Here is a 14515-nt window from a genome sequence, read left to right as displayed (position 1 = left end):
GGTTCAAAACCAACACAAGGAAGAACTTGCCCAGCGTGCAGTCAGCCGGCGGAGCTCAGCGCCAGGGGCTGCTGTGAAGGCCCAACCAGAACTCGGTACGTTCCCGGAGGACAGGGCCAGCCGTGCGTATGGACAAGCCCACGCTCCCGGTGGCCCTAACCTCTGACGGATGGGCTGGAGCACCCGATAAATTGCCCTGTTCTGTTCATCCCCCCCGCAGCGTCTGGCACTGGCAGAAGGCAGGACGGGGGCTGGCTGGTCTAACCCTCGTCTTACGCCTGCCTCCGGGGTGGGGGCAAGAGCCTCTCGCCCAGGTGCTGCCCATGCTGGCAGCTGAGGAAGGAAGCCCTCGGGGCCACCCCAGGCTGAGCCATGTTTCTCTGTAATAGTTGCACACTTGGAGGGAGGGGGGAATAGGAAGGACGAGACAGGATCCACCCCGCCTGGCCTGGCAGCATTTGGGGTCAAACGCTGGGCCCAGCTTGGGAATGGGGAGGGCGTAGTTTGGTTATACCTCCTGGAGTCAGAGCCTGGCCTGCTTGCCTGGCAGCCCATGGTCCAATCCCCCCGCCCCCCCTCGCAGGGACAGCACGTCGCAGAACCACACCTGTGGTTTATTACTGCCCAGGCTGTGCCTGGGGACAGAGAGCAAAGGGAGAGGCTGTACAGGGCGTGCCGCCGGCACTTAGTATATACACAAGGAATCGGCAGGGCTCTAGGAACGCAGCAGCCCCTGGGGGTGCCATGCACCCCGGAAAGCCAGGGCGCTGTCAGTTAGACACAGAAGGGGCCATGTAGGTGCGGAATCGCTCGTGCGCTCGCTCTTGGGTCAGGAGGCGCAGCCGCATGGTGTCCACCGCCTCCTCCAGGCCTGGCTGCTGGCTGATTTCCACCGTGTAGTCATTGGCCTGTCAGGGGGCAACAGCAGGGTTAGGGGACCAGCTAGGACTGGGGTCCAGGAGTGGGGGCAGGCGCTGTTGCTGGGGCACACCCCGGTGATGGGGCACAGGTCAGGGCCTGCAGAGTGGCACATGGAGGCAGCAATGCAGAGACCCTGGGTAGTTGTGCTCAGCCAAGGGTAGAGGGCAGCAGCCTGCGTGGGAAATTCCAACTGCAGGCAGCTCTGGAGGAGGCCGCCCCACGGCAGGGTGGAGGGGCTGATTGCTGTCCCTGGGGAGCAGGGTACCCTCCTGAGGCAGCCTGCACCCAGACACTCACCAGCTGTAGCGAGGCCAGCATGGAGCGACACACCTCAAAGGCCGGCTTCCCCGCCACCAGGCTGGCGAAGGTGTGCCACTCGCCCAGCCGCCCACAGCTCGCTGCCAGCTGGTCCCCGTAGCTGTGGATGTCGAAGGCGGCTCGCTCCTCCTGCGCGGGAGAGGGGGAGTTAGACACTGCGTCCAGCGCTGAGGGGCCAGGCCAAGCCCCACTCACTCATGGCCACTCGCAAACGCTGGCCAACTCCTAGGGGAGCGGGGGATGACCCAGGCAGCCCCTGCCCTAAGCCATGTTACAACTGTCACTGTCTGTCCATGGCTGAGGGGCACCAGCAGAGCTGTGGGGGGAGCCCAGGCTAGGAGGCACCGGCAGAGCTATGGGGGGAGCCAAGGGCAGGACAGCAGGGGGGCTGCAGGGGCACCGGCAGAGCTGTGGGGGGAGCCCAGGCTAGGGGGCACCGGCAGAGCTATGGGGGGAGCCAAGGGCGGGACAGCAGGGGGGCTGCAGGGGCACTGGCAGAGCTGTGGGGGGAGCCCAGGCTGGGGGGCATCAGCAGATGCCAGAGGTGCCCTCAGACTGGCAGAGGGGGCTATGGGCCAGGATTAGGTGGGCAGCAACAGTGCCGGGAGCCACCCAGCCCTGGGCTCTTATCTAGGTTATGCCGCTGTTTGTTCCCCAGGCAGCAGCCAGTCAGACGCGCTCGGCCTGCAGTGCAAGGGGGGGTGGCAGCACCTTTAAGTCAGCAGGGTGAGAGATGCCTGCCAGGGAGTGGGACCCAGGCATGGGCTTCCCTGCAGGGAGCAGAGTGCCAGGCTGAGAGCTCTGGCCAAAGCTGCATGGGGACGGGGACGTGTTCTCAAGCCTCCCTTCAGCAACACCCTGCGTGCCCCACTGTCGGGCCCAGCCACCCTCGCTCCCAGCCCTCTGCTGCGTACTCCACCCACCCCTGGGGCTCACCCCTGCAGAGAGCCTGGCCCGGCCTCTGCCCGGAACAGCTCCCCCACAGCCGGGCACAGGCTCCCATGCTCCAGCCCACCTGATCCTGCAGCTTGGGTTCCATCTTGTCCTCCCAGTCACGGATACGCTGGGACAGCACTGTCTCGCGGGCGTACTTCTGGGAGTTGGCAATGAACAGCTCCTGGGGCCGGAGAGATGGGGCGGGGATCAGGGAAAAGGAGGAGGGGGGCAGATTCCAGCCCCCGCCCCAGCTCTGCCTCATTCCCACCTCCTCGCCGGGCTCAGGGGAACATTGAAATAGAGTCGTGGGCAGGGGTCACTCATGCCAGCGCTTCCAGACGTGGCCGCTCCCCACACCTGGGGCAGCGCTGGCAGGGGCATGGTCCCCCAGCTGTAATGGGAGTGGTGGTGCTCAGCCCTCCAGCGCTGAGGGCCCACCCCACGGAGCAGCAGGGCAGCTTCCTCTCTCTGCTGGAGAGCTCAGGCCTGGCCCTCTAACAGGACAGGCTAGAAATGGAGAGTCAGACAGCTGAAAGGCTGAGAGAATCCAATGCTGGCCCAGCTGGGTGGAGGCTTTCCAACCTGCTAACAATCCAGCCTGCCCCCCACCATCCCTCTTCTTCCTGGGCTGGGAGGGAATGAACATTTACAGGCATCTCTGGAAAGCCACGGCCCGTAGCTGCAGCATCAGGAAGGGCCAATGGGCAGGTGGCACTGCAGAGCCAGGCTCACGCAGAGAGGCCCTGTGCCCTGTACCCACCCCCCGGAGGATGGGTACGTACCACATTTCTCCTCACCAGCTCCTCATAGCTCAGGGTGTCAGGGATCGTGCAGGGGCCTGAAAGCGAAGGGGAAGCTATAGCTGAGAGCAGCACGGTGCTGCCGCTCCGAGACAGCGCAAGCCATCACGGATACCCTGCCAGCCCACTGACGGGGACATGACTTCCCTAGCGCCATGGGGCTCGCTGTCCCCGGGAAGCACATGAGGCTTGCTACTTGAGCAGCTGGGTATGTGCAGACGTGTATGCGTGTACATGTTCAGGGGTGGGGACACACACCACTCTTCTAACATAAGCAGGTTTTGATGAACCCACAGGCCAGATGGGTTTTGCAACACCCCATCCCCCAAGACTCCTTTTTGGATCAGGACCCCCACGGTTACAACACCCTGAAGTTTCAGATGTAAACATCTGAAAACATTAAATTGACCAATTTTAAAACCCTCTGACCATGAAACTGATTAAAATGGACTGTGGATTGTGGTAGGGCTCTACTCATCTCTAACATAGCTACAACCCATGGAGACTACAGGACCCGGCATAAGGCTCCATGGTAAGTTGGAGCACTGCATGCTGCGACACACAGTCCACAGGTGCCCAGCTATGCTAACACCCACTCTGTTACGCATCCTTGCTGAGCTCCCAGGCTCAGGCACGTTACCAGCACAGGCCCCTTAGGGTAAATGAGGCTCCACCAGTCTGTGACATGAAAAGGGATCTGCTGGGACTACATTACCCAGGTCGCCCTCAGCCAGCTGCTCCAGGGCCGCCGGGTGGACATCCTCCTGCTCCAGGAAGTCATCTGCAGAAGGAGAAAGGACTCTGTCAAAGGTTCGTGGGAAAGTTCCTGCCTGGATGTCGAGCCCTGCTTAGCTACCACGTGCTGAGCATGGAGCCACCAAGCCAAGGGGAGCAGGGATTGTGGGGAGTCCCTGCAGCCTGCTTGGTCCTTGACACACCCAAGAGAGCACAAAACCATCACACAGCAGCTGCCCTGGGCCAGGAAATCCTGCGCTGGCTTCCAAAGGGCAGAGAGGGGCACAGAGCCTGCCTGTCTAGCTCAGGTATGGCCAAGCTCAGCAACTCAGAGCAGACGCTGTCCAGCAGCCGCAACAGCCACAGCCCCAATTCTCACTTCAGTTTCTAGCAGGGTTGGCCCAACGGAGCCAATGTCACCCCTCTGATGGGCACAAACCGGCCCAGATCTCCTGGGGCAGGAGTGAGGCACAGTGGCCAGGATCCCATGCTCAGGGCGGCAGTGATGGTACACAGACTGCCCAGCTCCGAGGCTTTCGGGAGTACCTGCCCCCCCATCGTAGTCCAGGTAGTCGTCCAATCGCTCCTCCTCCACGGCATTCAGCTCCTCCTCGGCCTCCTCCAGCTGCTCCTCCTCCTGCAGATGCTTCCCCAGCAGCAGCCCCTGGGAGAGGGAACAGGACTGGCTGTCACCGCTGGTCTCAGGGCGAGTGCCTGCCTGCCCCCACTCAGCAGTCGTCCTCCGGATTTACATCACCATGGCACCCTGGGCTCCTGAGCAGCACGTGCTGGGTGGGGCTGCCCACGCGGTCTCTGCCCTAGGAAAAGTGCCCTAGCCACCGGCCAATCCCTGTGGCTGCCCAAGTGCCACCCAGGGTGCTCACAGGAACCTGCCCCTTTCTGCAGGCAGACCGAGGGCACCTCCCATTCACACTCGTGCCCCAGCGTCGCTGCTTCCTCACCATTCTCCTCTGCAGCTTCCTCTGCGCGGCCATCCGCTCCTTCAGCTGCTTCCAGTACAGAACCTCCAGATCTGCCAAGACACAGTGGGAGCATGGGAACTGCCCTGCCAGGCAGAGTCGGACAGAGCCGGGCTGCGCGGCATGGACGCCTGGCACGGCTCCTGCCCGCGGGCTCCAGGCACAGCCCTGGCTTGGCTGCAGTCACAAACTGGCTGGGTTCCACCCTCGCCCCTGAGGGAAGGAAGAGCTCCAGGGCAGGCACACACAGCCCAAGCCCTGGGACGGGAGCTACTGCTAACCAACGGGGCATGCAGTTCCCATCCCCCTGCAGTGAGACAGCTGGCATCCCGCCCCAACCAGTTTGGCCCAGTGCTCCCTGGGGTGGGGATGTGTGTGTCCAGGTGGGAAGAGGGCTCAAAGCACATTTTCCCCCCAACCCTCCACCTCACCGCCTGGATCTCCCGCCACAAGGGAGCCAAGGGCTGGTATATGCTAGAAAAGTGTGTCGACCAAGTGACATCACTAGGGGGTGTGAAAATCCACATGCCAGATCGATGCAGCAAAGCCGACCTAAGTCCCCGTGTAGACAGGCTCTTCCATCGATCTAGCTCCCACCTTTCAAGAAGGCGGATTGGCCCCGTCAATGGGAGAACCCCTCCTGTCAGCGCAGCTAGTGTCTACACTGCGGTGTCCCGCTGGAGCGTTTCCAGTGTAGACAAGCCCGGAGGAATGCCCTGGGGTTGAGAAAGTGCTGACGCGCTCTTTGGTTTCGCTCTGCGAGCTCCGTGAAAAGCAGGCTCCAGAGGCATTTGGGTGTGGGAGGGGAGGGGAGGGGAGGGGCATTTAGCGCAAGCAGAGTGGGCAGCAAAGGGATGTTGCCTCTCGCACACATCACCAGCTACGTCCCTCTCACCAGCGAACGTTGGCCCTTTCTTCTTGGTGGTTCTGCTGTCAGCTCTGTCGTTCTCTGGGGAGAGACCAGAAACGGGTGACATTAGCCAGCCGGGTTCTGCGGGGATAGCCCTGTCAGTCGGACACCAGCCAGCAGATTACCGGGGGGAAGGCTGGGATTAAGGACAGATGCGTGGCTGACCCAGTGCTTTGGGCACCCACGGAGGATTGAAGTGACCTGGGTTCAAGTCTCTGCTCTTCCTGACTCCCTGTGTCTCCTAGGGTGAGTCATGGTGTCCCTGGGTCTCAGTCCCCAGGTGTCCAGCAGGGAGGATACCCTGCCAGGCCTCTCGGGGGTGCGGAGGAGCGATATATTACAGATGGCAAGGTTCCACTACTACAGCCATAGGGCCCGGATAAGATGGACAAACATACGGATGCCAGATGATGATGCCACTTCCTCTCAAAGATCCCTGTGGCCATGCACGCTACTTTACCAGCCCTGGTACCACAACACGGTTACAGGGTTACCAGAACCTGATCTGGAGAGGCAGGGCAGCCTAAGGAGGCCTGCACCACTGGGAGAAAAGCAGCAAGAGGACCTGATAGAGGGATGCAAACCAGCGGGTTAGGGACGGTCATATCACACACAGCTCTCTGCTCTCTCATGATACCCGAGCAAAGGGCAGCCACTGATGAGAGGAAACGCCACGTGCCGCGAGCTCAGCCCTCTCGGAGCAGTGACCTTACTGAGCTCAGAAAGGACCAGACATGTATCTGCAGATGAGAACATCCACAATTCTATTAGGCAGGGAACAACATATAAGGAATAGAAACCAGAGTAACTGAGAACAGTTCCCTACAGGCAGGGCCCATGAGCTCTGCGCCCCTGGCAGCGGAACAGGGCTCCAGAGAATGAGTTTTCATTTTTAGGAAGCTTGTGGGCCCGCAGCTTTAGAGAAAACCTGGACAATGTAAACCACACCTAACTGATGCAGCTGTATCTCTGCCTGAGTCTACAGACAGTCTGAACCAATAGCTCTGTACCATTCCTCCTGTTAGACCGACTCTGAATCACGATGACACCACTTTAAATGTCAGCACCATTAAGTGTTTCACTGCCAATCATTTTGGCGAGAACGCCCAACTACAATGGCCTCTCCCATGATTTCAAACCACCTCCCCAGGCTTGCAAGCCCCCACCTTTTCCCCTGACATTCTCCACAGTGCAGCTCTACACTGGGCAATGCAAGAGTCTCTGGTGTGCGTGGACCTTAGGAGTGGGGGCAGCCTGAACTAAATGGAATTTGTTATCACATTAGGCTGATGGGGCCACTCTGCCTTTCAACATCCATTACCCAACTGGGGAATTCCCAGGCAGCATATTCTGTTCTGGGGTTTCCTGCCCCTTCCTGATGCAGCTGGTGTGGGTTACTGGGCTGGATGAGAGTCCTGTGATCCACACCAAACGGCAGGCAGGAGACAGGCTGAGTACAAGGGCCACCGAACCTGGGGTGTATGGGCGGGCGCTGTGGTCGCATGTGACTAGAACAAGGGGAGTCCCCAGGACAGAGTCCAGACACCAGCCGCCATGAGCACTGGCCTGCTAAACCCAGGGTTGTGAGTTCAATCCTTGAGGGGGCCATTTAGGGAACTTGGGTAAAAATCTGACTGGGGATTGGTCCTGCTTTGAGCAGGAGGTGGGAATAGATACCTCCCGAGGTCCCTTCCAAGCCGAGATTCTGTGATGCTGAGGCTGGGGCGTCGAGAGGCCATGTCTCTCGGCAGAGAAGAGCCCTGCCAGGGAGCAGGCTGCAGCGTAGGGGAGCAGAGCTGGAGCGAAGATACTCACGGCTTGCAGAGAACCATTTCATGAAGTCCTGCAGCTTCCTGGGTGTCCACCTCTTCCGCTTGCGGCCAGGCACATCATCCAGCTCACGCGGCACCGTGAAGGGTCTGCCTGGAGCCGGGGGCAGAGAAGGGAGTGAGCTGCAGTCACAGTGGGTGGGGAAAGGAAGGAAGCAGGGGGGCTCTGCCAGTCTCTGCACCAGCAGCCACCAGCACTGGGTGCAGGTTCCAGGGAGACCCCTGGGCGGCTGGATGGGCGTTAGCAGCCACTGACACCCAGCCACACAGTCACATGCCGCAGGACTCAGGACAAGGTCTGTAAGCGCAGTGCCCGCTGGATCTGCCTTCCACTTCAGGGGCAGCCCCGCACTCGCTGTGGCTCTGTTGCACTGGAAGACGCGCTGCTGGGGCCTGACACCACCCCTCTTCCCAGCACGGGGCAATCCTGCAGGTGCCTGGGGAGGCGGGTTTGGGGCTGGCCAGGAAGGAGGAAGGCCCCTTTGCTTTACAGCATCAGGGTGTCAAAGTGCAGCCCACGATATCTGACAGCCTGGGCTGCAGCCGCTCTCTGGCTGGGTGCTCTGGTCCAGGCAGGCAGGGACACTCTCTCCGGGTCGCACAGCTCAGCTCAGGCTGGGGCAGCCACATTCACTCCACTAGCCACCCCCATCTAGGGGGAATGGTAGTCTGCTCCACGGACAGCAGGAGGCGCAAAGATGGGGGCTTCCCTGCTCACAGCACACGCACCCTTCTAGTGGTTCCTGCTTCCTGGGGCTAAACACCCAGGCTAGGATATCATCCCAGGCCCTGCTATGGTCAAGCAGCTGCTAAACCCGGAGAGCAGCCAGGCCAAGCCACCCGTCAGCTGGCCCCCCATTACCTTTCTTAAAGGGCTTATCCTCAGAGTCGTCAAAGGGGTCAAGGCTTCGCCACGGATCCAGCATCTCCTGGCACAGAACGTGAGTGAACAGTGAATGGGACAGCTCGGTGGCCAGGCTGCCAGTTCGCACTCGATTCCCCATGGCAGTCCCCCTCCCTGAGCAGGCAGGGAGCACCCCGTCTCACCAGAGCATGGCTCAGGCAGCCAGTTCAGGACCCATAGCGATGAGCTCTAGGGCCTGTGCCCACTGGGAGCTGCTCCCTGGCATACACAGTGCCGTGGGGAAGCTCCCAGATTACCAGCCTCCAGCTGAGTTACTACCTGGGAACTGCTCTCACTGCCAAAGGGGCTCTGCTGCCCCTCTGGACGTGTCCCTACGGACCTCTCTCACCTTGATGTGGACACTGGGCTCCACGGCTGGGGCCTGTTCCCGCAGCATGTACCTCTTGCCCTCGGGCACACTCTAGCAGGCAGAGGACACGGCAGTTAGTTTCCTGAAGCATTGTACAGAGGCGAGAGTGATCAGCTGGGCCTGTGGGGACCCCAGGCTGCTGGACAGGAGTGAGTGCGGCAGATCCACCTCCCCATGCCGCCCCCACGACGACGGCCCTTCTCCTACCTTCTGCTGCTGAATGTGCTCGACAGCAGCAGGACTGGTCTCCACGCCCCCTTCTGGGGCATCAGACAAGAAATCACCTCCTCGTCCTGCATCGTCATCGTTGTCACCACCACCACCCTCGTCTGGTGCCACAGTGCCTACCAGAGAGGGGCACAGTCACTCCTGGTTCCCCTTCCATCCATGGGGCCACAACCAGCTTAGGAACAGCCCCTGGAAAGCCACCCATCTTCCACCCTCCCTGCTCCCGAGAGGGAACCTCTCCTTCCATTCTGAAAACCAGCCCCCTTTGAAGGCTGCAGCTCAAGAGAACAAGACTTGGTTTCGTTCATAACATAGGCTCCGACACCCTGCACAGCACAGGGCTGCCAGTGCAAGGGAGAACTCGAGCATCCCCAGTGACCCCTGTGGTGAGGAACCAGCCTGCTGGGCCCATGCTATGGGGGTGCCACCCCACCCAAAGCCCGCCAGCACCCCGGATCTCACACAGCAAACTGGTCACATCTCACCTTCATTTTCAGAGAAGTTCAAGACTGGGATCGGAGTCTCACAGGCACTGACGTCCATGGGCGCGTTTCCAGATCCTGGAGCGGCAGTCTGCCCTCCTGGCATGGATGAGGCAGAATTGGGGGAGAGGGAGAGACTTGTTAATGATGTCCCCCAAGCACCACCCCACTGGGGTCTCAGCCCTTGGCTCCCTGAGGACCCCCCTTGAATAGCTGCTGGGTTGGTGACCAAGGCTGGCTTGTATAGCCAACTTCCCCCATACCCCTCAGGTCGGCCTCTCCCATGGACTCTGCACCTCCCACATCCCCTCCCAGGAGGTCTTTGGAGTGGCTATGGGAGATCCCCAGCCCAATCCTGCACCTGTAGCACTGCCAAGGTCCCCAGCCTGGCGTCTTGTTTGGAAGTACTGCGTGGGTGAGAGGCCCGCCAGCTCCAGCATGAAGGCTCCGTTGGCATGAGGGGTGCACGTGTTCATGCGGAAATCCTTCCGGCTGGCAAGGATCTCCCCCTTCCGGCTGAGAGGAGAAAGAGGGCGTTAGAACGGCTCTGACCCAGCACCATCGCTGGTTTCCAGGGTGCAGCCAGAGCATGGGTTCGTAAAAGGTCACATGGGGTGCCAGGAAGAAGGGAAAGAGACCAAGACCTGGGAGAGACCCGCTGGGTCCCATTGAGCCGTCACATCCCCAAGCCAGCACAGAATGGGACTTCTTGTTGGCTCAGATCCTAGCGGGTGGGGCTACATAAGGGAGACCAAGATCTCCTTGCCTCCAGGCTGGCCACGCTCTTCTAAGCAGCACAGGCTGGTGTCAAATCCCCCTGCTGTTTAGCCAGACAGGACAGGTTTAGCTCCGCTCATCTCTCCCTCTGCACCCCAAACGCTTTGTTACTCTCTGAACTGCACCCACCCCTGCATAGACCTCCCCTTTCCAATACAATGGGGCCAGAATCTCAGCTAGGATCTCCCCGGAGCCAGGCAGAAGGGAGCTATCCCCTCCCTGCTCCAGGACGCAAGGCCTCTATCAGCCCAGGCTCATGGTGGCCCATCTCGCATGGCAATCTCACGTCAGATTGGCTTCTAACTCTCCCGCCTCCGTTCCTGACGGTCCCTGGCTGATCGCCAGGCTTGTCCTTCCATGATTGTTCTTCCCCCAGTTGCGTTTCCCATGAGGAATCTCATGCGATGTCCTGCCCACATCTCTGAACTCACTGGAGCCCTCTGGATTATTTCCCTCACCCTGCTGTTCTCCCTCCTTTAGCTCGTTAATGAAGATGTTGAGCAGGGCCAGACCCTACCACCAGTGGTGAGAAAATCCAAGCAAGATAGAAAGCAGATCGCAGGAGAGGAGTGATTGAAAGGCGTTACGAGGGAAGCCATTACCTGAACAGAGGGTTGTCCTTCTTTTCTGTCTCCTCTGGGGGTACCAGGGCCATCGGAGTCAAGGGGACAATGTTCACAGTCTGCAAAGACAGGACAGCATGATCCCAGCTGCCCATCGTGGGAAGAGAGAGGCCCGGCTGCACTCCACAGACTGGGCCCTTGCAGCCGGGAAAAAGCATTCACACATACAGAGAGCGTTTTCATCTGCTTCTCAGGGCTATCAGGGCAAGCTGGGTGCTGCGCAGCAGCCTCCTGCCAGGGTACAAACAGCCAGATGGCAGCCATTGGTACCTACCGTGTGTGCTGAGGAGGGTTCTGGCTGCAGGAATGCCTGGAACTACTCCCTCACTGGCAGAGGTCTCCCCTAACAGCACTGCTCAGTTAGACGGGGTGCTGGGGTGCGCAAGCTGGCACATTGGACACGGCAGACTCTAGTCTCGGAAACCCCCAGATCAGGAGGCAGAAGGGACATGAGAGGGGCATGAAGGACGGGGACCACGTCACTTACATTAGGCTGGTGATCTTTCTTCATGTCCACGCTCACCACGTTGGTGTCCTTGATGTCATCCAAGGAGAGGAACTGCAGAGTGAGAGCAGTAGGACAGAGAACTTCGCACAGACAGCTGTGTCTCTTTGACATGCCGTACAGACACACACTGCTGATCCCCATAGCGCCCCCGAAGGCAGGTCGGGGTCTCTGGGCCACAGGGGAGGGAAGTGACACGTCCAAGGTCATGGAGTGACTCCTGAATCCTTGCCCCGGGCCCAGTCTACCTTGATCCAAACAAGAACAGTTCTGCAGATCTGCACCTGAACCCGGGACTGAGAGGAGGCAGAGAGCCAGTGGGAGCTCTCCAAGCAGTGCACAGGGACCGTGGGCTCCCAGATACTTGGTGGCAAACTCCTTCCAATGCAAGCTGGCCTCTTAGCAGAAATGCCTTAGAACATGGTGGCCAGTGAGTTTGGGGATAGCCGCAGAATTCACTGATACACTGTTATCTGTATAGAGGCAGTGTGACACACACACAGTGCACTGAGCCTGGGAGCCTCAGCAGGCCCTGAGAAATGTACCTCACTCCCAGGGGCCTTGGAGCTGGGAACCTTTCATCTCCACAGACAGCACGGGGCAGCCACTGCTCCTCCGAGGGCGGCACGCCAGGCTCCCCCAAGCAGTGCTGCTGGTTAGCCATTACAGCTGTATGGTGCACCTGCTAAAGGCTCTCCCAGCCAGGCAAGCATTCACACCCCCTTCAGCTGACAGCCCTCCACCTCCTGGGACAGAGAGAGCTGTGGAGGTCAAGCGTTCAGTCTCTGGGGTGGAGCTGGAGGACTGCAGAGGCCAAGAGTTCTGTCCCACGAGGTGAAGGGGAGGAATGCTATAAGGCTACACTTACAGTGGCGTGTAGAGTACAGATACTGCACGCCCAGTTAGCAGCGTTTGGGGTGCAGAGGGAGAGATGAGCGGAGCTAAACCTGTCCTGTTAGGCAAGTAGAATACAGTCCCCCACAGGCCTGAGCCCTGGGTATAAACACGCCCAAGTAGGGCCTCCCATGTCCACACTGCTACATTTAGCAGTGTGGTGTCCCGCTGCCTCCCCACTGCAGGAGCCTTTCCCCGCCACAATGAACGGTTCTGCGAGCAGGGAAAAGCCCCGGCAGGTCCCCGCTGCCTCCCCACTGCAGGACCCTTTCCCTGCCGCGGTGAACAGCTATGCCTGCAGGGAAAAGCCCCGGCAGGACCCCGCTGCCTCCCCACTGCAGGAGCCTTTCCCCGTCGCGGTGACAGGTTCTGCCAGCGGGGAAAAGCCCCGGCGGGTCCCCACTGCAGGAGCCTTTCCCGCTGGTGTGTAGCTACAGGTGTGTCTGTACTCAACTCACCACCATAAGTGCAGACATAGCTGTAGAGACCAAACCCTCAGACCCAGGGAGTCTGGGGCAGGGCCAGGATCAAGTGCTGTGGAAGCTAAATACCCCGTAGCCAGAGAAGAGCAGTTTGGGACTAGTCTGCTGGCAAGCGATCACAGCAGCTAATCAGGCAGGGCACAATTAGACTTGGTGCCGGAGTCTGCAGCCTAAGGTCACCCACCACCATCTAACCTACCAGCCCGGTACCTAGCACACGCCAGGCAGAGGGCTGCTGGGATACTGCCCGCACTCCCCCTGCTGGCACACAGAGGGACTGCACACAGGAGGGGACACACCACACCTGCTGTCTTACCTCTTCCTCCTCCTTCCTGGGCCCAGCGCTCACGTCAGCGTCGGTGCCATCCTCCCCCACGGACGTAGGCTGTTTGTCCCGCCTGGGTCAAGGAGGGAAAAAACACAAGAGGGCACTGGAGTTTTCTAAAACCATTATTGTCAGCTGGGCAGTTTCCTGGGGCAGAGCCCAGGATGTCCCAGTCATTGGTAGGTGTGCTGGGGCAACAGCTACTCTGACAAAAGACACAGGGATGTAACATGTCCACTCCAGCCCAGGAGTGGACGGCAGATAAAGCTACTGGGGCCTCTTTGGTCCTTGTGAAGTGCTATAGAAGGGCCCAGCGTTGAATAGCCCAGGTGGGAGGCAGCCACGTCAGTATGTTATTCCTCTGATGGGAACCAGCTAACGTGCACTTGGTTCCTATATGCAGGCCTGGCTCAGAGCTAGAGCCCACCACTCCTGTGCAGGGGCGCAAACGGCTCAGAGGAAATGGGATTTGGCTGCAGTGGGACAGGGGGGCTTAGGCCTGGCCAGCAAATCTCCTGCTTGTTGAGTCGATTCCGTTTCCGTCAGGGAACGGGGAAGGGAAAGCAGGGGGCACGTTTCACTTCAAGACAGCCAGCCCGCAGCTTAGAGAGAACCCTTAACATACTCCATTTCTAGCAGCTTCAGCTCCCTGCAACACCAGCAGCACTCTCCCCTGTTGGCTCTGTCCCATCCCGCATTGGTAAGGCCCTAGCACAGGGGTGGGCAAACATTTTGGCCCGAGGGCCACATCGGGGTTGCGCAACGGTATGGCGGGTCGGGTAGGGAAGGCTCTGCCCCCAAACAGTCTGGCCCCCACCCCCTCCCCACCCCCGACTGCCCCCTCAGAACCTCCAACCCATCCAATCCCCCCTGCTCCCTGTCCCTTGACAGCCCTCCCGACCCCATCCACATCCCCGCCCCTAACAAGCCCCTTGGGACTCCCACTCCCAACCCTCCCTGTTCCCCATCCCGACCACGCCCCCAGAACCTCCACCCACCACAGGACCTTCCACTCTCTTACCCAATCCCTCCACTCCCCGCCCCCTTACCAGCAGCAGGAGCTCGCAGCCAAACACGGAGCCAGAGCCAGCTGAGCTCCTCACGCTGCCCAGTGGGAGAGGCGGGCCAGAGCGCGGTCAGCCCAGTGGTGTGGCTGTGGGGGAGGGGGGAGAGCAGGGGAGGACTAGGCTTCCCTGCCAGGATCTCAGGAGCCGGGCAGGATGGTCCCACAGGCCGGATGTGGCCCGCAGGCCGTAGTTTGCCCATGTCTGCCCTAGCAAGCGCCCCTGCTGAGCCAGGCCTCTGGCTGAGAGGAGCCCAAAGGGAATTCCATTTCGGAGGTCAGTTTGTGTGGCTGGAGCCAAGTGCTTGTTCAAAGTCAAAGCCATTGGCGGAGCTTCACCCGTCCGGGGGGATTTCTGTTTCAGAACAGCTACTGCTGTCCACCCTAAACAGATCTCTCCTCTCTTAACCGAAGACCTGGACTGAGCATGGGC

At 60.1% G+C, this 14515-nt stretch overlaps 1 protein-coding gene across 4 annotated transcripts in view; it reads right to left on the bottom strand.

Moving 5' to 3' along the window:
• Positions 1-593: 593 nt before the first annotated feature.
• NCAPH2 (non-SMC condensin II complex subunit H2) overlaps positions 594-14515 on the bottom strand; it is a 20015-nt gene continuing 6093 nt past the window's right edge. For 3 of the 4 annotated variants that reach the window (XM_050920215.1, XM_050920249.1, XM_050920239.1), the window contains 17 exons: positions 13011-13092; positions 11301-11372; positions 10793-10872; positions 9775-9929; positions 9417-9512; positions 8911-9047; positions 8683-8754; positions 8292-8358; positions 7416-7523; positions 5586-5639; positions 4673-4743; positions 4257-4374; positions 3691-3756; positions 2958-3013; positions 2255-2356; positions 1219-1368; positions 594-908 (listed from right to left, as the gene is read on the bottom strand). In XM_050920215.1, the coding sequence (XP_050776172.1) occupies positions 771-908; positions 1219-1368; positions 2255-2356; positions 2958-3013; positions 3691-3756; positions 4257-4374; positions 4673-4743; positions 5586-5639; positions 7416-7523; positions 8292-8358; positions 8683-8754; positions 8911-9047; positions 9417-9512; positions 9775-9929; positions 10793-10872; positions 11301-11372; positions 13011-13092 (1624 nt within the window). In that variant the 3' untranslated portion in view covers positions 594-770. The remainder of the gene's footprint in view (positions 909-1218; positions 1369-2254; positions 2357-2957; positions 3014-3690; positions 3757-4256; positions 4375-4672; positions 4744-5585; positions 5640-7415; positions 7524-8291; positions 8359-8682; positions 8755-8910; positions 9048-9416; positions 9513-9774; positions 9930-10792; positions 10873-11300; positions 11373-13010; positions 13093-14515) is intronic. The other variant, XM_050920226.1, reaches the window with a different exon arrangement.

The sequence above is a fragment of the Gopherus flavomarginatus genome, chromosome 1, assembly GCF_025201925.1.
Source record: "Gopherus flavomarginatus isolate rGopFla2 chromosome 1, rGopFla2.mat.asm, whole genome shotgun sequence".
Taxonomy (NCBI): domain Eukaryota; kingdom Metazoa; phylum Chordata; order Testudines; family Testudinidae; genus Gopherus; species Gopherus flavomarginatus.
This window is presented reverse-complemented; position numbering and strand designations above follow the sequence as displayed.